The 22,207-nt window shown below is 42.6% G+C and overlaps 1 protein-coding gene across 3 annotated transcripts in view; it reads left to right on the forward strand.

Annotated features, from left to right (window-relative positions):
- Positions 1-22,207, forward strand: part of sorcs2 (sortilin-related VPS10 domain containing receptor 2) — a 671,324-nt gene that overhangs the window by 500,728 nt on the left and 148,389 nt on the right. For all 3 annotated transcript variants that reach the window (XM_088073963.1, XM_088073964.1, XM_088073965.1), the window contains exons 7-8: positions 9,825-9,943; positions 21,184-21,273. In XM_088073963.1, coding sequence (XP_087930089.1) covers positions 9,825-9,943; positions 21,184-21,273 — 209 coding nt within the window. The remainder of the gene's footprint in view (positions 1-9,824; positions 9,944-21,183; positions 21,274-22,207) is intronic.

Raw genomic sequence — 22,207 nt, forward strand, 5'->3', positions numbered from 1 at the left:
AGTCCAACAGTGTTTCATGTGCACGTGAAAGGAAGCTTTTAGCATGGTGATCTTACAGAAAAAGCACTGTCAAAGTGGCAGTGTTTTACAATTTCAGAATGCGAACGGGCTGAAACCTCTTCTATGGTGGGTGTCTAAACAAACTGTGTGTTCACTTATCAAAAACAAAAGCTAGTTACATTTGATTTCATGGTTCATGCTCTGGTTGAGACTTAAAGGCTATTTTATGCATGTTGTGGCAGTGCTGGTCTTAGCATAGCTAGCATGGTCAAAGCAGGTCATTGAGGAGATGAATGTTTGACTTTGTTGTGTGTGGGGTGTGTTTCTGTGTGTGCATGGGGGTTAATGGAAAGTTTATGGTTTAAGTAAGGAAGGGTATTAAGGGCCTGCAGAGCAACAACAGCATATTGGGATTATCATATCAGATTAGACAGGTTTAGGGCCAGCAGGGTAATAGAAGTAGTGTCTATTTTTGAATCTGTGCTTGTAAATGCATATGTGTGTTGTGGATTTTCGTCTTTCGGGTCTCCCAACCTCAACCCCCCCACTCTAAGTAACACTGAGCTGGCAAAGTCAGGAAAAAGAAGGAAGTTTTTTTTTTTTTTTTCTGCGGTGCCACACTATTCCTGCTGAGACTGCTCCTTGAGAAAAATACAACCAAAATCCCTGGAGGAGACAGGCAGTCTTTGAAGCCACACACACTGTTTAGGCTGTCAGCCTGAACAAGACTGCCTGTGTTGGTGGAGAGTGGGCAGGAGAGGTTGTGTCTGGGCCAGCTGCCAAGGGACGAGAGCTCTTTCTGGGGTTGGGTGGCACCACATGGTCCCCTCTCCTCCTACTCATCCTACCCGCTCTTCCTCTCCTTGCTTCCCAAATAGATAGCTGGTCGAGAGGGGTCTGGTGCAATCAGGCATGCCAAACCAATCTGTTCCCCCAGCACCCTCCTGTCAAACATTGCATCCCCAAGGTTAAACTGTGGTGTGATATGAAGGAGGACCCAGGGGTCTTTGAAGACGCTTGGAAGCCTGCCAAGGCCGAGCTGGTGGTCGTGTGTTGAGGCTGCACCCGGACAACTGCTTGATGAGGGGGACACTACTCCAGAGGAATGGGAGTCATGTGTACAGGGAGGCTAGCAGGGAGTGTGTGCGTGTGTGTGTGTGTGTGTGTGTGTGTGTTTGTGTGTGTGTCATTAAGAAGGTAGATTTATTGGTCATTTTGATCATCGGGATCAAGGATAATTGTAATTTTACAATTATCCTTGATCCTGCTACATCTTTGCAGTTGAAGGTTGAGTTGATTAAAATTAGCAGCTAATATGAAGATTCCATCCGGTTGCTTGGTGATGCTGCTGCTGATGGCATCGTTCAATTCCTGCAGTGCATTTTTTGAATTTGCATCAGTTTCCAAATAGCACCCATAAGGTCAGTCCATCCAGTGCAACAGCTTGATCTGGGATGTCAGGTGTTAATCATGTCTCTCTGAAGATGTGTGCAGAGCAGTCCCAGATTTCCCACTCCACTCTCCTGCGATCAAACACTAGACAAAAGAAGGCTTGGTAGGCTTGGTACAGCTCCCCCTCCGAGTCAGGCCAGCCTCACCGTGATACCAACTCTTCTCCCTGTTTTAGTCAGGCACTTTCAGTGTCATTTCTCCCCTCCTGTCCGAATGGCAACATTCAGTCTAAACCCCCACACAACTTCTCAGGATGTTGATGTAGTGTAGTGAAGTGCCACTCTATCATAGAAAAGTCATGCTTCAGCAGAAGGGGTCATGGTATTAATGAAATAGACAAATATAAGGAGGACTGATGTGCAGGAAAGTATAAGTGTACCTTTTTCATCTGACAATACACGCATGCATGCAGTCACACACCTTCCTGTTAGGTGTGTTCAGAGACAGATAGGGGGACATAAATGTATACAAAAAAAACCTACACACAAACCTACACACACACACATACACATACACACTTACACACACATACAACTCCAGGTTTTGTCTGTAGACAGTGGTCTAATGTAAGTATTAATACTTACTTATTGAGTATTTTTGAGGAGTATCTGTAGTTTACTTGAGTTTTTGTATTTCTATCCTCTTTACCTTTATTGAGCATTTTAGTTATTTACTACAAAATTTGAAATAAGAGAGGAAGAAAGGAAGGAGGAAGAGAAAGACAGACGAATTAAGAAAAAAGGGGACAAAAAAAGTAAGACGGGACAGAAAATTTACCTATAAATTAGCTGTGGGGGATTCTTAGATTTTATCAAAAAAACTGGGAAAACACAGACCTTGTTTTTCTTCAAATCTAATGGAGGCTCCATTTTTAAGGGGGTGTTTGTTTTGAAGAAATAAACTTAATAATTCTCAAAATTCTGAACTCTTGCTTTTTTTAAAGTATTACTTGTATTTTTACTTTCAATACCTGATTACATGTAATATAAATTACTTTTGATACTACAGTACAGTAAATATCAAATACTTAGAAACGTTTACTCAGTGATATTATAAAAGGTGACTTTAACTTCTACCAAAGTCATTTTAAGATCTCTGTACTTTTACTCAAGTATGGCTTCCAGTTGCTTCATCCACCACTGGGTGTAAAGAAATGTTCATAATGGGCACCATATAGTCAGTACAGTGTATAAAGGATTTCCCAGGCTTTTTTCATTTATAAGTCACTGTAAAGTCTTTAAATCTTTTTCAAACTATCTGAGTTTCACAGGTGCAGGAATGTGTGTGTGTGTGTGTGTGTGTGTGTGTGTGTGTGTGTGTTTGCAGGTTTGTGAGACCAGCATGTAACATGAAGGAGTGTGAGCCACGGGCTGGAACTGAACACTTAGCTCAATCTAATGTTTTTTTTTCTCGACCATAAACTGCTTTGATTAACCGTCCGGGCTTTTCGATAAATTAGCATTTTCATTTATTAGAGCAGACACCTCTGGAACAAAGATGAGGCACAGAGACAAAAGCACAGAGCCAATGAGGAAGACAGACTCACTGATATGAAGGGGAATTCTTTCAGAAGTTGATTGTGTCTGTTTATATTCTCTGTTTTTTATGCTGTGCCACTGATATATAGAGATGTTGAAAATTACTTTTTTAAACTTCTTTACACACATAATGGGTCTCATTCATGAAACATGCGTAGAACAACTTTGTGTGCAAACTATTCACAGAAGGATATTTACATGCATTTAGGCATTCATCAGTATTTTAGTGGCTCTTAATTTTTTGACTACATCTGCCTCTGACTGCTTGTCGTGCTTGTGTAAATGAGGAATGCAGATACACTGTGTTTGAGTAGCAAAACTGCGAGACCAACATTACAAACCAAACACTGAGTTGTCAGTGATGGCTGTCAGAATGTACACTTAACACTTAACAAACATGTTAGTACAATACCTTACCCTGTGAGTCTGATGCTGACTGCCACGTGGCTGACTCTATCAGTGACAGAGAGGTCTCAAAAATTATGCTAGCAATACGCTCATCTGCAGCAGACAGCTGTGACTGAGAGTAGCCTCCTCCTGTAGCTGTTGTGTGTGTGTGTGTGTGTGTGTGTGTGTGTGTGTGTGTTATGTGTATTTTTGCCTGTTTCACATCAAACTTTTTTCATGCAAACTTCTGACTAGTGGGAGCATGCTGTCAATTTACCATTGGCATTTATGAACATACATGCAGCATTCATGAATCCGGTGCAGGTTTTTAGGACCAAAGAGTTTTATGTGCAAATCTATTCACGTCTTTACTAACATTTCATTTATGACACCCAGTGACTTTATTGTTGTTTAACAGCACATTATCAGGTTAAAATTAACAACAATAACAATCCCATTTTGTTGGACCAGATGCATTTCAGGCTGTCAGGTTGAACATGTAAAGGATTTATTGCATCAAAGGTCAAAACAGATATTGTCACATAAAAACATGGGTTTGTGCAGCACATGCCTGATACAGCAAATCATTGCTCAACAAATCACCTCACATGTGTATGGCTGCAGGTTGTCAAGCTGGGTCTGTGTGAACAGTTTCTCTATTTACACCTTTTCATCTCTGAAAGGAGAATTACAGGTGAATTTCAACAGGCAGTGTTGCTGATGCAGCTGTTGGTTGAATATCAATAGTGATAGCTGTGCTCTCCAGATTAAACTGGAGACATAACCACTCGACAGATGGATGAGAAGCTTACACTGTACTTTTTAAACAGAAAACACACTTTATTTTGTGACATTTACTAGAAATGACATTCAAGTGATTTATAATTAGCAATGGTCATTTACTCTCAGTTCCTTTCAGTTTCCTCCAGCCAGTTGACACTTATTTTAGTTTTTGTAGTGAAAGATGGAGGTATCATATTGATAACTCCTTATTTCATCCTCCAGAATTAGCCTTATCCATTATGGCACTTACAAATTGAGTAACAGAAAAATACAGAAACAGGGCGCCCAAAAACAGTTCAGTTTGAAACAGCATGGTGTCACTCCTAGTCAGTAAGTAACACCTCCATCAGCATCACATCCAAATTTTGCCATATTGATGCCATTACTTTAGTTTATTTGAGGGAATAAGTTCACCTTGTCTTTCACATATCTAGATATTTCAAGGATACAAACACGTGTACTTCCACGTCTACATATTGCGCTTTAAGTATCCTTCTGGGTCTGCTGTTGATGTTCTGGGATGCTGCTACTGTGGTGTCAACACAAGCACATAGTGGGATGAAGCAGCACTTTATGATTTGGTTACAACAGCACGTGGCAACCAACATCAGGAAATCAACAAACACACATGCTGGCACGACTGGTTAGGATTAGGGAAGAAGGCACATGGTCAGGTGTAGAAACAAAACATCACATTGATACAGGAAGCGAAAACCAACCTCTCCGGTGAAAGATCAGGGTTTGTTGGATCTTTCCCCTCCGGCCTGCCCTAAAGGGACCTTTTTTATTCTTATCTAACGTTGTTATCAGCAGCGTTTCAATTATAATATCATACAGACACAACAGTTTCTGTCTGGCCACGTTCTTAGCTGACACCATGTGTATCATGCTGCAGTGAAATGTGGCTTTTGGCATCTGAATCATATGTCAAAATTACTGAAGAAGCTGTGGTATTAATGACTTTGGCATGAGAAGGAGCTGATCTGTACTGAATTTCAAATTCAAGTTTATTGTCGTGGACACAAAATTACAATGAAATGCTTGTGCTCAGTAGCACTCTCTAACTACACTAAGAGCACACATCTCCAGACAACAACAAATAAATCACATTACCTACATTATACACAATCTACAAGCAACAGTGTGCAGTGCGTATAGATTCGTTAACTGTTCAGCAGCCAAACTGCCTGAGGAGACAAGATGTTTCTGAGATGGGCAGTGTGTGAGTTGATGTTCAGTAGGGGTGTGAATCTTTCAGTATCTCATGATTCAATTCAGTTTCAATTCTTGGGGTCACAATTCGATTTAGAATCGATTCTCGATTCAAAACAATTTCTGATTCAAAATCAATTCCCAATTCAAATATAGGAGGTGTAATTTCAGGATCTACTCCAGTCTGTTTTGCCAGTGGCATATTATGTTATGAAAGCAAAGTGTGTATGAAATTATGGAGGTTTCATTATGTACAAGCCTTTTTGTTGTAGAAAACCTTTCTCCCAAGTGTTGGAAATCAGAAAGTGAAAAAATAAACAATGTAATTATTATATTTCAAAAAATGGAAACACTTCCAAAAAAAAGTGTCATCGTTTTTTGTTTTTTTTTTGTAGTTGTTTGTGTATCCTATTATCTATCCATTCTGCAAATCAGCTCCTTGTTGTGATGATGCAGAGGGCTACATCACACTCCTAACACTTCAGAGAGGGGCCTGATTCTCCTGCCTGCTCTGCCTGCAATGAACACAGAGTTTACATCCATATGAGGCCCTCCTGCTTGTTAGACTGTCTCCTAATTTACCCTTGTCTCATTATTATTATAGGAGCTACCAGAGTTTATTCTAATGCACGAGGTGCTACCAATAACACAGAGCAATAGATACAGTAGGATTAAGCCAATCACAATGCAGTTTGCTCCAGATGACATGTGGCATATGTAAGCGAATGCAAAGCTTTGGATCATCTTCCGATCAGTGGACAAGACCGAAACAAACCTCTGACCTCTCCATGGAACCATAGGAAACCAATATGGCATTTAGCTTCGATGCTAATGTACTTTTATTATCGAAATATGGATAAAATATGAATGGAAGACACCCAATATCGGATCTATCATTATGTATTTATTGAACAAGGTCCCGTAAAAACACCCAGATTCCCAGGCTAGATACTAAGTCTTCCAAAAGAGCTCTGATGTATCGGAGTCATCCCTCTGAGCAGCACAGCCGGCAGCCTTCACTGGCGAAAAAAGTAAGGCGATCCGACAAACGGTCTCAAAATTTGGACTTTTCTAAATGATAAAAATTTTAGAGGCTTAAGAATAGAGTATATTTAGTAAATATAGTCTATAATCTATGTTTAGGATTTTTGAATTGATTCTGATTCTGATTCTGAATCATTAAAAATGAGAATCGAGATTCTTATGTGATTCCATTTTCCCCCCGACCCTACTGTTCAGATAGTGTTTATTATTGGACAAGCAAGAACAGTGCATGAGCTGGATGACAGGTGTCCTTAATCATATTTTGGGCTCCCCCATTTTGTGCCAGAGAGCAGTAATAGAAAAGAAAGAGAGAGGAAGCAGAGCCAGAGTGGCAGGTCTGAAAGGACTCAAAACCACCCCCGTCGGATCAGGCCGAAAGCTCTGCCACCTCCCCCTCCTCCCCATCACAAGGACAGGGATTTCAACTGAGCACAAGAAACTTGTGCTCCAGGAATATACACACTAACGAAACTAGGGTCACTAAACTGATATTATGTCTTAAATATAAAGGTCAGAGAGCAGTGTTAGTTCCCACTGCTCTCTGATCCCTATAGAAAGTCCCCCGGCAAGTTAAACCTATGTCAGCCTCACTATGGGCAGGTCCAGACAACCTTAACCAGCCCTAATTATAAACTTTATCAAAGAGGAAGGTCTTAAGTCTACCCTTGAAAGTGGAAACGCTGTCTGCCTCCCTAACCGAAACAGGAAGATGGTTCCATAAGAGAGGAGCATGGTAACTGAAGGCTGTGGTTCCTATCCTACATTTGGAAGCTTTGGGAACCACAAGTAATCCTGCATTTTCAGAGCGCAGTGATCTAGAGGGTTGGTAAGGAACTATGAGCTACGACAGATAGGATGGAGCCTGACCATTTAGAGCTTTGTAAGTAAGAAGGAGGATTTAAAATCAAACCTGGATTTTTCGGGAGCCAGTGCAACAAAGCTAAAACAGGAGAAATATGGTCCCTTTTCTTGGTTCCCGTTAGAACACATGCAGCAGCGTTCTGCACCAGTTGGAGTGACCTAAGTGATTTGTTGGGGCAACCAAATAATAGGGAATTACAGTAATCCAGCCTAGAGGTGACAAATGCATGTACCATTTTTTTAGCATCTGTCTGGGATAGGATAAGGATAAGGAAAGAAAGCTGTCCTTGAAGTTTGTTTTATATGGGAGGCAAAAAATAAATGTTGAACAAATAAAACTCAGAGGTTCCTTACAGTTGTGCTAGAGGCCAAGGTAATGCCATCTAGAGAAATCACATTGTTCAAAAAGGAGCTTCTGAGGTGTTTGGGGCCAAGAAAAATAACTTCAGTTTTGTCTGAATTCAACATCAAGAAATGATGGCTCATCCAGGCTTTTACGTCCTTAAGACATGTTTGAAGTCTAGAGAGCTGATCACTTTCAGCTGGTTTCATAGATAGATACATTTGTGTATCATCAGCATAACAATGCTGCTAATTACGTTGCCTAGAGGAAACATATATAAAGTAAAGGACTGACCAATCCTTTGGCCCTGTGGCACCCCGAAGCAGACCTTAGTATGCGCCGACGATTGGTCATTGATGTGAACAAATTGGGAACGATCTGATAAGTATGACTTAAACCAGGTTAGTGCTGTTCCTTTAAGGCCAATTAACTGTTCCATTCTGTGCAGCAAGATTTGATGGTCAATGGTGTCAAACCGGCACTGAGATCTAAAAGGATTAAAACAGAGACCAGACCTGAATCAGAAGCAATCAGTAAGTCGTTGTTAATTTTTACTAGTGCCGTCTCTGTACTATGATGAAGTCAAAAGCCTGACTGAAAGTCCTCGAATAAATTATTATCTTGGAGAAAGTCACAGAGTTGATGAGCAACCACTTTCTCACGGATTTTAGAAATAAAGGGGATATTAGATATAGGTCTATCGTTAGCTAAAATCTCAGGATCGAGAGTGGGCTTCTTTAGAAGAGGTTTAATGACAGCTACTTTAAAGGACTGTGGTACATAGCCCGTTAATAAAGACACACTGATTATATCTAATAAAGAGTTGTCTAATAAAGGTAAAGCTTCCTTAAGTGGCCTAGTTGGGATGGGCTCTAGCAGGCATGTTGATGGCTTAGATCGGTGAAGGTCAATGGGGGAAAAATGGTCCAAATAACTTCCAGGCCTGGCCACCATATCCAAGCTACCTGAGTCCGGGGTCAGGTCAGTTAAGGGCAAGAGGTGATGGATTCTATCTCTAATAGTTATAATTTTATCATTAAAGAAACTCATAAAGTCATCACTGCTTAGAGGCAAAAAATCAAATCAAATCAATCACATAGTCAGTTGCAGATAGAGTGCTCACTAACATGGATTTTTGCCACCAGATCTGAGAAATTAATCTTTTTGCTCAGAAGAAGAGTCTTAGATCTTTAACTACAAGAACAGAAATGTAATGTTTAAATGTTAGTTCAGTACATATACAAGTACAGATCGGTGGAGTTTCTTTCATGCTTGTTGTCCTTTTTATTTTTCTCACAGCTATGGGTAGGAATATGTGTCACTGGAAACTGAATTTAAATCACTTATATTTGTATTTGGAAAATTATTTGTTTTCTCATTTCTACCACTGTCTTCGTGCCATAGTCCATCTGTCCTTCCCATTTTTGTGAATTTCTTCAAATTGAATACAAACATCCACTTGGACTCAAGGATGAACTGATAAAGTTTTGTTGGTCATAGGTCAAAGCTCAAGGTCACTGTGACCTTGCATCTGTGTCATTTTTGTGAATGTAATATCTCAAGAACACCTTAAGGAAATTTCTTCATATTTAGCACAAAAGTTTACTTGGACTCAACGATGAACTCATGAGATTTTAGTAGTCATTGGCCAAAGTCAAAGTCACTATGACATCTTCTGTTTCATACTTGACAATACAATATCTCATCTTAAGGGAATTTTAAATTCTGCACAAACGTTCACTTGGACTGAGCAATGAGCTGAACACATTTTAGTGGTCATAGATCAAAGGTCAAGGTTACTGTGACCATGCATCCACCTCATTTTTGTGAACACAATATCTCAAGAACACTGAAAAGGAATTTCAAATTTGACACAAATGTCCACTTAGACTTAACAATGATCAATGAACTGATTGGAATTTGGTAGTCACAGGCCAAGATCATTGTGACCTTGTGTACTCTCGTGAACCGAACATCTTAACCTACCTACCTTTACACTGTGCTGATTGTAGAGATCCTCTGTGCTGCTGGGGAGAAGATGTGTGTGAAGCATCCATGTTTTCACAGACATGAATGTAAACTGCATTTGTAACTGCATTACGGTATTTCTAGTTTATGTCTTATTTTTTAAGAACTTTGGTTTTGACATTTTACTTTACTTTAAAAGTAACACTTTCTTTTTTTTTGTTTATGTGTCACTGCAGGTTACCTTTATGTCACCTGTCTTATTCAGAACTGCTCGGATAAAATGGTGACGGCTCAGTTTCTTGGCAAAATCGACTACAACTCGCTGCTGGTGCAGGACGACTACATATTTGTCAAGGTAAATATTACCACAACAGTTTTTCAGTTCTGTTGAAAGAAGTAAATCCTTGACTTTCTGTAAATATTAGTGGTACAAAGCAGGTACAGTGTACAGTATATACAGACCCTATCTGTGGTACTACACTTAAATAAGCTTCATTCATCAGAATGCTTTTCTTACCTACAGTTTTACTTTAAACTACTAAAAATACTTAAAGCTGTGCAGGATGTCATATTAAGGTGATGTCTCAATATGCTGTAATTTGATTTAAGACCAGTTACATAAGTGGTACCTGTCAGGGCTAGTTTCTGGACCCAAATGCAGCACACAGGCAGGACAGAGTCTTTTAGGGGCTTTATTGGCACAAACGAAGATAATCTCAGTCTCAACAATGTCTACGGGAGAGAAAGTCCACTTCGGTGATCCACCGAGCCGAACCTTAGAGCTGGCCGAACTAGTGACGTGGTTCGGGCAGGGAACCCACTGGAAGAACGGAGCAGGTGAGTCGAGCAGAGCAGTGGAATCAACCCCAACGATGGCGGATCTCACCAGAGAGCAGGCTCGCTGAATTCCTCCCCGTGTCAGGGAGCAGGAGGGAGGAAGGCACAGATCAGACTCAGTGTCGGGAATCGGAAGGCAGGTCGGATCACCGGGACAGAGACGAAGCAGGTTAGTCGGGGACGGACAGAGTCGGCAACAGGCAGGCAAGCAGGAATGGTATGCTGGAAAGTCTCTCATCACAAAGAACAATCTGGCACTGAGGGTGAGACACAGGGCAGGTTATGTAGGCTGAGACCGGAAATAAAACCCCAAAAAACAGACAAACCCAAAACAAACAAAACCACCACCAACAACAAAGAGTAGAAAAACCCAAGCAGGGCGGGAGGAGGGGGAAAAGACAGGACGGAAGGATCAGGACCCCAGAGAGTCCGACCCGGCCGAGGCAGGCGCCGGGGTGGCAGAAACGTCATCGACGGCCTCCCCCTCAGGAACGTCAGGCTGGGACGAATCCACGGCAGGAGGGCGACGATCCCGTGGCAGAGCAGCAGAACCATCAGGCATGTCTGGGTGGCGACGATGGAAGTCGGCGATGAGATCCGGATCCAGGATGTGACGGGATGGGACCCAGGACCTTTCTTCAAGGCTGTATCCCTCCCAGTCGACAAGGTACTGGAGACCCCTCCCACAGCGTCGAGACCGGACCAGGCGTCGAACAGTGTACGCTGGGGAACCGTCGACCAGGTGAGGAGGAGGAGGAGGCGGCACCATAGGGGACAGCGGGCTTTCGTGCACTGGCTTGAGCTTGGACACGTGGAATGTGGGATGGATCCGCATGGTGCAGGAAAGCCGGAGACGGACTGCAGTCAGGCTGATGGTCCGTTGAATGGGATTGATTAGCCCTCTCCGTCTGCCCGTTGGACTGGGGATGGTAGCTGGAGGACAGACTGGCAGAGGCCCCCCAGAAGGCGGTCCCCGGTCCGAAACCACGTCCACTGGGATGCCATGGAGCTGGAAAACATGGAGGAGCATAAGCTGGGCTTTTTCTTTGGCAGAGGGCAACTTGGGGAGCGGGATGAAATGGACCATTTTACTGAATCTGTCAATGACTGTGAGGATGGTGGTGTGGCTGTGAGAGGGGGGCAGCCCGGTGACAAAGTCCAGGGCGATGTGGGACCAAGGACAGTGTGGAATAGGAAGGGGCTGGAGGAGACCTGCCGGGGCCTGGTGGGAACTCTTGTGTTGGTTGCAGATCTGAACAGGCTTTGACAAAGTCACGATGGAAGCCCACCAGAACCGCCGGCGGATAATGTCCAGAGTGCATTTGGCGCCAGGGTGACAAGCGAAGCGGGAGGCGTGGGACCACTGGAGGACCTCCGACCGCAGGGTTTCAGGGACGTACAGACGACTGGAGAGGCAGGAACAGGGACCCGGCTGAGCCTCGGTGGCCGACTTCACCCTCTCCTCTATGTCCCAGGTGAGGGAGCCGACGACACATGGAGACGGAAGAATGGATGCAGGACCATCGACGGGGTCTTCCTCCCTCTGGAAATGTCGGGACAGAGCGTCGGGCTTGACGTTGCGGGAGCCTGGGCGGTAGGAGAGGGTGAAGTGGAAACGGGTGAAGAGGGCCCAGTGGGCCTGACGGGAGTTGAGTCTCTTGGCAGAACGGATATATTCTAGGTTTTTGTGGTCGGTCCACACCAGGAAGGTTCCTTGGCTCCCTCCAGCCAGTGTCGCCACTCCTCCAAGGCCTCCTTCACCGCCAGCAGTTCGCGGTTCCCAATGTCGTAGTTGCACTCGGCAGGGGACAGGCGACAGGAGAAGAAGGCACAGAGATGAAGCTTTTGGTCCAACGCAGCACGTTGAGAGAGGACAGCCCCAATCCCTGTGTCCGAGGCGTCCACCTCCACCACGAACTGCCGGTCTGGGTCAGGGGTCTGGAGGATGGGAGCAGAGGTGAACCTGGCCTTCAGGTTCCGGAATGCCTCCCCGGCTGCAGATGACCACCGGAACGGGACCTTGGAGCTGGTAAGGGCAGTGAGGGGAGCAGCCACAGAACTGTAGTTCCTGATAAAGCGGCGGTAAAAGTTAGCAAAACCCAGCAACCACTGCAGCTGTTTACGGGTCTCGGGAACAGGCCAGGAGGCAACAGCAGAGACTTTGGACGGGTCCATTTGAAGGCTGCCCTCACCCACTATGAAACCCAGAAATGGCACCGAGGAGACATGGAACACACATTTCTCAGCCTTGACAAAAAGTGAGTTTTCTAGGAGCTGTTGCAGGACGGACTGGACGTGACCAATATGTTCTTCATGGGACCGGGAAAAAATAAGGATATCCTCCAAGGTAAACGAACACAAACTTATTGAGCATGTCCCTCAAAACATCTTTCACCAGAGCCTGGAAGATGGCTGGGGCATTGGTAAGGCCAAAGGGCATTACCAGGTACTCGTAATGTCCAGTTGGAGTGTTGAAAGCCGTCTTCCATTCATCGCTCTCTCGGATACGGACCAGGTGGTAAGCGTTGCGGAGGTCCAGTTTGGTAAAGATGGTGGCCCCCTGTAGGGGTTCAAAGGCGGAGGACAACAGAGGCAGGGGGTATCTGTTTTTAACAGTAATGTAATTAAGCCCTCTGTAATCAATGCAGGGTCTGAGGGTCTTGTCCTTCTTCTCAACAAAAAAGAATCCAGCACCAGCAGGAGAAGAAGAAGGTCAGATGATCCCTGCAGCCAGCGAGTCTGTTATGTAGGCCTCCATGGCCTTTCTCTCAGGGGCGGACAGGGAATACAGACGGCCTCTGGGGGGAGAGGTCCCAGGCAACAAGTCAATGGCGCAGTCATAGGGTCTGTGAGGAGGCAGGGAGGAGGCCTTAGCCTTACTGAACACCAGACTGAAGTCCCGGTATTCGGGGGGAACCCCCGTCAGGTCAGGTGCAGGAACGGTGGATGGGAGAATGGAGGGCCTTCAACATGACAGCTACTCTTCCTAGAAGTGGACGCCCATCGAAACTATCACCCAGAAGGATCAGAAAAGTAATAAATCGGGTAAAGGCCAACCCATACATCACCTCTAGAGAGTTGCAGACCTCTCTGTTAGCATCTGGGACAAATGTGCATGCGTCTACAATCACACGAAAATTGAATCGCCATGACATTCATGGGAGGGCTGCTAGAAGGATACTTCTGCTCTCAAAAAAGAACAAAGCTGCCCATCTCAACTTTGTGTAGTGGACTGCCTTGGCGTGGTCATTACATTTGTCCCTCTGAGGAACTCCAGAGCTCAATGTCCCCTGGGCAAGTGGGGGACACGTCAAGAGACACTGTTTTACGAACCCAAAACATCCAACAGGGGGGTTGTTAATTAACAACTTATACTCCCTGGGGATGTCTAAACACGCTCTGGCTTTTTAAGCCACGGGAAAGTGTTAGTATCTGACACCCTCCATCCTGACATATGGTGGAAGGTAAGCACTCCGAAGGTCCCATCAGCATACCACAGGATGTAAGGCATCTGAACGACCTCCTGATCACCCAAGCAATACCAAACAACCATCGTATTGCCTCCCCTGCTGAGATGACCAACTGGTCGAACATTGGGTAAAGTCATTATATAACCCTGTGTTGTAATAAACATCTGACAGAATGACTTGGACCAAGGTTGTAAGTTAAAATTTCCCTTCTTCCCTAATCTTTGTGACTGGGGGTGAGGTTGTCTCCATGCTTCAGTAAACAGATAGGAGCACCTCCCATTCTTTTCATCTCATGTAATTTGAATGAGTTAGGTAAAGAACGTTTTATTCCCTTTTGTTATAATGGAGCTATACTGCCATCTAGTGGTCTTAGTTATTAGTAAGCTCGTAACCAACTTTGTAGTTATATCGTATTTTGAATTCATTGTATAATGTTAAAAGTAATCCTATATCTAAGTAATCCCAAGTTTCTTAGGATCCATGGTACAATGTTATGTTATGTGTGGTCACATATTTCACAAGATTGAGCAAAGGATCTTCAGAATCATGTGTTACGTTATAAACTACTTTTGGGTCTCCTAACATGCATTTGAAGTTACTGTGATGAGACTATAGTGGTGAGGAGATACGTGAATTTATACACCACGGGTTAGATCGCGTAATTATTATAAAGTTCAGAGACATAAATGTCTCCTAAAGTACATTAGGTCTTTTAGAAACTTATACCAGATGTGCGATCGCTCGGTGCAAAAGTTCGCTAACTCCGCCCTCCATCCGCACCCCCAAATCAAAAGATTAAAACTGAGTGACTCTCTCTCTAAAGTCAGCTCAAGCTCGCTGTCTCTCTCTCTCTCTAAGCTCACTCTTCTCAAGGCTTCTCCTCTTCTCTCTTCTGAAGTTTTTTCTTCGCTTCCTTTTATCATGATTCGTCTCGTGCATCCGCGCTCAGAACTTTTCTTTTCTTCAATTTTATAAGGCGGGAGCCGCAACGAGCTCACCAGAGCTTTGCTGAACTTTAACTTTGAAGCCATTTTCTTTTAAATCTCTGTGACGCTTTTCTTTATACCAGTTTTGGTCAGTAAAGACACTTTTGGTAATTCGTTTTTAAGTAAAATCAAATTAATAATTTAAAGTGACTCCCTCAGACCAGTGGGATTACTTTGATTATTTCTGCGAGTTTTAATTGAGAAGGACACTCCGCGATTCGCCATCAACTCTGCCACGGATCTAGAAGCAACACCTGCTGCCCAAACTATCAGCATCCGTTGCCTGCCCTTAAGGACTTTGTTCAAAGACTTTTACCGGTTCGCTGAGGCGAACACCGAGGCCAGTTAAAGACCGCCGCACACCGACTCCACCTGCCCAGCCGCCGCCGCCTTTCAGCGGGTCACCTCGTCTGGAAGACGCGCCGCAGGTCTCCACTGGAGTGACGCGAGGACCTGGACCTCCCCGGAGAAGTCTAATCAAGTCGACAAAAGTAGGCAGAATAACATTTTCTAGTGATCAGAGTTGATGTCGTATAGCGAAGCTTTAATGCCAAATTTCTAAATTCTACGTCACCGTTCAGTGAGCATCCACGTTTTAGACGGTCACGTATTTCCTCCACTATCATCCATAATTAATTATTTACATCACCTGAACATACATCACGTAGGTTCCCTTTTATGTATTCTCTGTTTTTTGATATGTCATATTATTTCATCTATTTACTCTTCATTTTATTAGTCTAAATAAATTATCCTCATTTATCGCCTAGTCGTTGTCTGTGGATATTATTTCATGAGAGAAACAAGATCAATGTATACAGAATAAACGGTACAGACTATGAGATTGATTAAAGTAATGACATGTCACAATTTAAGATTTAATTTTCTCCTGAATGGAGAATGGTGCCCCTTTTACTTTAACGAGTGCAAAATCCAAATTTTAACGTAGTTATTAATAACCGCTACATTTGCTAGAGAGCACTTGGACAAACCAGATGCCTTCTGGAAGTCCATTCTCTGGACAGATGAGTCCAAAATAGAATTATTTTCTCACAATCAAAACCACCATGTTTGGAGAAAATCCAATACTGCATATCAAGAAAAGAACCTCTTCCCAACAGTGAAGCATGATGGAAATGTGAAGGTCTGCGGCTGCTTTTCTGATTCTGGATCTGGGCAACTCCATATTATCCAGGGAACCATGAACTCTCAGGTCTATCAACCAGTTCTTGACTCGAATCTCCTGCCATCAATCAGGGAGTAGAAGCTGGGAGGAAAACGGCTTATGCAATGACCCAAAGCATTCCAGCAAAACTACAAAGGAATGGCTTCAGAGAAAGAGGATTCGTACTCTGGATTGGCTCAGTAAAAGTCCGTACCTTAATCCAATTGAAATGTTGTGGCAAGACCTGAAGAAGTTTGTACATGCCAGATGTCCCTCCAACCTCTCTCAACTGGCTGAGTCCTGCAATGAGGAGTGGGCAAAAATCCCCATAAGCAGATTCAAGAGTGGTTAGTGGTTACCAAAGACATTTGGTTGAAGTCATGGCTGCAAAAGGGGGAGCCTTTCTCTTTCTGTGTGTGTGCCCATTATTTGGAAGGTGTGCTTTACAAATTGGGACTTAAATGTACGTTTAATAAGGTTATTTTAATGTTTGGGTTTTTTTTTACAAAAACAGTGACCATGTCTGTAGGGTTCACAAACTTTCAAGCAACACTGTATATCTCAAGTGAAGTTTTGGTCACAGGGTTTGTTAACTGCATTTTACGGTTATGTTGTGATGGAGAGGATTGGATAAGATTGTATGTGAACCCAGTCTGGGCCCTGTTTATCCCTCGTATGTAGATACTTACTATCAAACTTTTACAATATTTGCAGCCCAGTAGTATCAGAAAAAATAGGAAAACCCAATCCTCCTGTCTTCTTGGGGACCTCCAAATATATATTTTTTCTATTAGTTGTTCTAGATATATGATGAGATTAAGATTTTTAACTGCATTAATGCAGTTTGCTCATGAATTTGGCGATGTTGAAGAGTTTATGAAATATTGTTTTGTTCATTCCAGTATTGTTTTAAGGTTAGGTTATGTAGCACCCTCACTGAATGAGTGGCTTTGATTCCAAGGTAAGTAAATGTATTACATTCAAGTTAGAGAAGTCTGTCCATTCAGTTAACTGGGAGAGCAAGCTCTTTGAGTGGTATAGGTTACCAGTAAGGTGACCCAAGTTATCCAGGGTAAGCCATAGTTTTTGTATAGATTCTTTCAGGTTGGATTTACCAAACATTGGGTCATCTGCAGAAAGCAATACCTTATGAGATTTACTGCCTCGGGTGACGCCATGAATGGCGTCCTCTGCTCTGGGAGCCATGGCTAGGGGCTTGATTGCTTAATCGAACAGGTAGGTAGAAAGGCTGCAGTTCTGTCTGGGACTACTATAAAGCCGGACATAGTCAGAAATAATATTGTCTGTACTACAGCTGTTGGCAAACAATTTAATATTTTGACACAAGTTAGGAGTTGTGGAAAGCCAAACCTTTTCAGGACAACAAACAGATATTGCCATTCAATGGAGGCATCAAATGAAATCAGGCTTTAAGAGTCCCCCAAACATTGGTAGAAGCATTTCAGCATCACTTAAGAACGCAGCCGGATGGAACCCGTAATGATGTAGTGTAAGATGCACAAGGGCACCCATAGGGCAGGTGGGTGGGACATTGATGGGGGAGTCCAGTGTTTGGTTTCCATGTGAATCTATTTCTTTTGTTTCTTTTTTCACCTTACTGTGTGCCTCCTTCCCCAAAACCTAACCATCCATGCCATTGTTGTTGCCTGAACATAATCAAATGCAGCGTCATCCAGCCGTGTGCATTTGTTGACATCACTGTGACAGCATCTCTGAGCATAAGCAGCAGATGCATAAGGATACCTAACTCGTAATGGGTAGTAGTCCACTGACAAAGCTGCAATATGTGACGAGTTAGGATGAGAACGTGTTGGCTGAGCACACCACATATGATCTCATTAAGTACTGGCTTAAGTACTGCGCATGTGATCTCATTAAGTACTGGGTAAAGTCTATGTCACAATAGCAGCTCTTGTTTGTTGATGATACTCATTTCTCATGATGAATTTAGTGATCATGACACTGCACTGTTGTGCCTTGAAGCTTGTCTGTCTGCAAACTGCTTCTCTGTTATATATCAGTCAGCATTTGCACATTGTTGTATCTGCCCATGCTTCTTTAGTTGTCCCTGTGTTTGCACATACAACTGAGGCTGCAGCTTGCTGATAAAATCTGAGGCTCAGATAACATACTGTGCTATCGGCTTGAAATAGGAAAGAATTGTTATTTGGGACAGTGAGCAGAATTATTCTTGCCATGCCGTAAAGTGCAGTACACTTTGAGAGGCCGAGAGCTGAATACTATTTGCTTTTGATAGACATGAGCTGCTGATATAGCACAGCACTATTCCTTTAGCAGGAAAAATAATCAACTCATGTAGATGTTTGTCTGCATGTTTGTGAATGTGTGTGTATGTATATAGTGTGTGTGATTTTGTGTATACATGAGTGTTATGCCTGTGGGAAGAATTAAACCCTAATTAGGCAGCAATAGACTGGTCCGTTATCCCCCAAGGATTATCCTCTCAGCACTCCCAGTATTACTAACCCATTGATATCAAATGTTAGGACAAATGTATGGACAGAGGACATGACCATAATCTCCACATTTTCATCAATTTAGAGCCAATTGTCTGAGACAAAGACCTGCAGGCAGTAATCAGGGTTTTAAGAAGAATCTTAGAGCAATAACTAGATTCTAACTCTTAGAGCAATATATGTTAATATTTGTAATATTTATTCTCCTTCAAATGCTATCTGAACATCAGATATAGCTCAATAAAAAGATTAAACAAAGAAAAGCAAAAAAAAAAAGTCATAAATAGCACACATACACATACAACACTACCCTCGTCTGAAAAACTATTTATGAGCTGGGATTTAACACCTCGTGGTTCATGTGGATCCTCAACTTCCTGACAGGCAGACCCCAGGTGGTGAGAGTGGGCAGATGCACTTCTTCCATCCTTAAAGGCATAGTTGGGATTTTTTGAAGTGGGGCTGTATGAGATACCTATCTGTAGTAAGTGTTTAACATATATCAGATGGCTGTCAGCACACTCCCTGTTTGCAGAAGAAAGGGAGAAAGGATGACCCCTTGCAGCACTGGTGCCTGGGTGTAGACTGAGCCATGGATGGCCTCAGGCTAAATGCCAAGAAAACAGTGATCATTACCTACAACACCTTTCCAGACCATCCACCTCTAAGGACATCAAAAAGTACTGCTCTGAAAGTAAGCAATGACTTGGATGGCTTGTGGATCGACTTGACAGAGCAGGACATTTAAGTGAGGAAGGCTCTTGGGTGTAAGGCTCTGAAGGGTATGGCCATTGTGTGGAAGTCTTCTCCCAGTAAGCCAAGCAGAGGCATCTCTACGGTCACTGAGAAAAAGCTGAGTTCTCCAATGTGGATATGAATGCTGGACCCTGAAGTCCACCCTTCAGAAGTCCCTGGATGGATGTGTCACCAGAGTGCTGCATAAAGTACTGATGGTCACCCAGGGCATGCATGTCACCATCATAAATCGGTATGGCGAGCTGCCTAGGGTAAGCAAGATAATAGCGTCCAGAAGAATGAGACTGGCCTGTCACTGCCAGAGACACCAGAAGCTCCTTGCTAGCTGTAGGAGACATCGTTCACAGGAAAATCCTACATCAACATACGCAGATGTCCTTAAGAAAGATGCAGGAGTATGTGGAGACATCGATGGAGAGTTTTTCTGAAGGGACGACCAAATGACTGAGGTGCTCATTGGATGTTACAGCTGTACAGACATACAGTATGCAGAGTTAAAGCTAAGCCTTGGAGCTCACACATTCACCTACACAGACACACACACATACATACACAAACACACACACACACACACTTTTTCTCTTCCCACTTCATCAGCACTCGCAGCCAGAGTTCCTTTTAAAGCATGGTTGATGGCACTTCCTTCAGCAGCTCTCATTTATAAAAAATATCTTTCATTGTTTCATCACTTTTTCATTATAAAAGCAGTGCTAGTGTGTTTCTTTCAGTCTCTAACCGTGGTTGTAATCATAACCTGAACACAGATGATAGAGGTTTAGACATCCAACAGCGAGAGCTTTTCCACAAAGCCCAAAATAGAGGCTCTGAAGTAAAGTTCTCTGTCAGATTTTGAAAACAGCAGCTCTAGAAGTTTTAGTGCTTCTCACATTACAAAAAGATGTACGGTGACAGGAAGTGTGTTTCAGAAAGTGGTCTGTAGACGTCTAAGCCCATCACCTGGGATCTGATGCATTTGATTCCTGTTTAAATCACTGTCAGTAACCAGCGCTGTCTCTTTCACCAAGCTTCCTTTGCTAAAACGTAGCCTCAGCTGTTTGGATATTCTGCTTCAGCACCTTGTAAGCATTATGATCATCACTGTCAGAAGGGGAGCAGCATGACTCAGCCTTTTACCTACATGTTACAGTTTGTGTGAACACCAAGGGCTGTGCAGCATGACGGAGTTTTTTTTTTTAAAAAATATATTTTCCTTTCAGGACCAGCTGCTGTTGTTTTTTTTTAGCTGGAAACAATAACATTAATTTTCCAAAATCAATTTTCACTTTTTTTCTTTTTTTTAAACCTAAGGACCTGGCTTGGTTTATTTAAAAAATGGAAATAAGGCAACATGAAGCAAGAAATTACCTAAAAATTTAACAACACAATTTATAAAAAGTAAGACATCCAAAAAATTAACAAAAAAAAAGTAAAACAATAAATGAATACAAAATAGGAAATGACCTAAATAAAATGTACTGAAATAAAATATATTTGTAAACAATAATAAAAACCTTTTTCCATATCATAATTTTAAATATAGAATTCTTATAAACCAAAAAATCAAACAACTTGCTCATGTTTGAAAGGTTAAATGCTTCTGAAAAGCATCTGAACGCAGCACAAAAAAACCGACATAACAAAATTAAAAAAAATCTTTATAACTGTGGTTCACATACTTATGCATTTCTTGTACTTTAATGTACCTGTGTGTGGGGTTTTTTTTCTTTAAATTAAGAGCAAATTAATGTAGAAAAACTATAAAAAAAAAAACACAAGCTCATAACGGAATCAAAGTTTAAAATTTGAACTTTTCTGTAGTCTGCAGATTGTTGCGAGGAAAAGATTGCTGTGTTGAGACTGTGTGGTTTATTTTGTTTTTCCAGGTCACCACAGGGAATCGAACCAAGCACTATGTCTCCTATCGACGCAACGAGTTTGTCCAGATGAAGTTTCCAAAGTACTCCCTGCCAAAGGTAAAATGTAACAATAATTTGATGACTTTTACAGCTGTCGCCTCAAACTAAACTACAAACACTAAACATCAGTGCTGCCAAGTCATATACAGACACTAAGACTTGCAAAAATGACACATTTCACACACTCTCATGCCACACATCTATTTTATCATGCAATGACAAACAAATCAATAACTTATAACGTCGCAGCATTAAAAAACTATATCTGTACATGGCAGTCAAATGTCTGCAACAAACATTCCTGCTAACTACAAATACAGTCAGAGCTAGCCCTGACATCACAGGGGCCCAAAGCAAAAATCTGCTAAGGGGCACTCCACCCACCCAACATTTGTCACAGTGACACAATCATACCTGACAGCCTAGTGGTCCCAATACAATCATCCCTGCTTCAAAACAATTTGCTCTGTCTAAAAGTCAAAGAGTATGGGGTTTGTCTGGTCCAATATCAAATAGATCTGTTATTGAAGAGCTCTCCCTTAGAGCAGGGAAGACAGTAATAATAAAACCTACTTACAAAACAAGTGGTCCTCAGAGGAATGTAATTACAGACAGTTAGCATAGTACCTATCACATCAACAGAATAAAAAGACAGCAACACACAACTTAACTAACAGTCCGCCTTAACAACGACTCTTCAAACTGCATCTCAGGTGGTTTGGTTTTAGATCTAACCATTGAATGGAAACTGCTAACTCCTGAAGAAAAAGAAATCTAAACTGGTCAGGGGGGAGTTGTTGATACTGTGGATCATGGTGTTCTTCTTGCAAAGCTCTATGAATATTTGGTATATGCATGCGTTCTGGTGATCCAACCACATGCGGAAAACCAAGACACATCACCGTTCACACCTGTGCCTGTATGTCATATGTTTCCAGCAGTCTGCTTGTGTTCAAATTTCATCACTGCCCCATACCCAGTTATTACATCC

This window comes from Plectropomus leopardus, chromosome 23 (genome assembly GCF_026936395.1).
Source record: "Plectropomus leopardus strain MGB_pleo_1.0 chromosome 23, ASM2693639v1, whole genome shotgun sequence".
Classification (NCBI taxonomy): Eukaryota; Metazoa; Chordata; class Actinopteri; order Perciformes; family Serranidae; genus Plectropomus; species Plectropomus leopardus.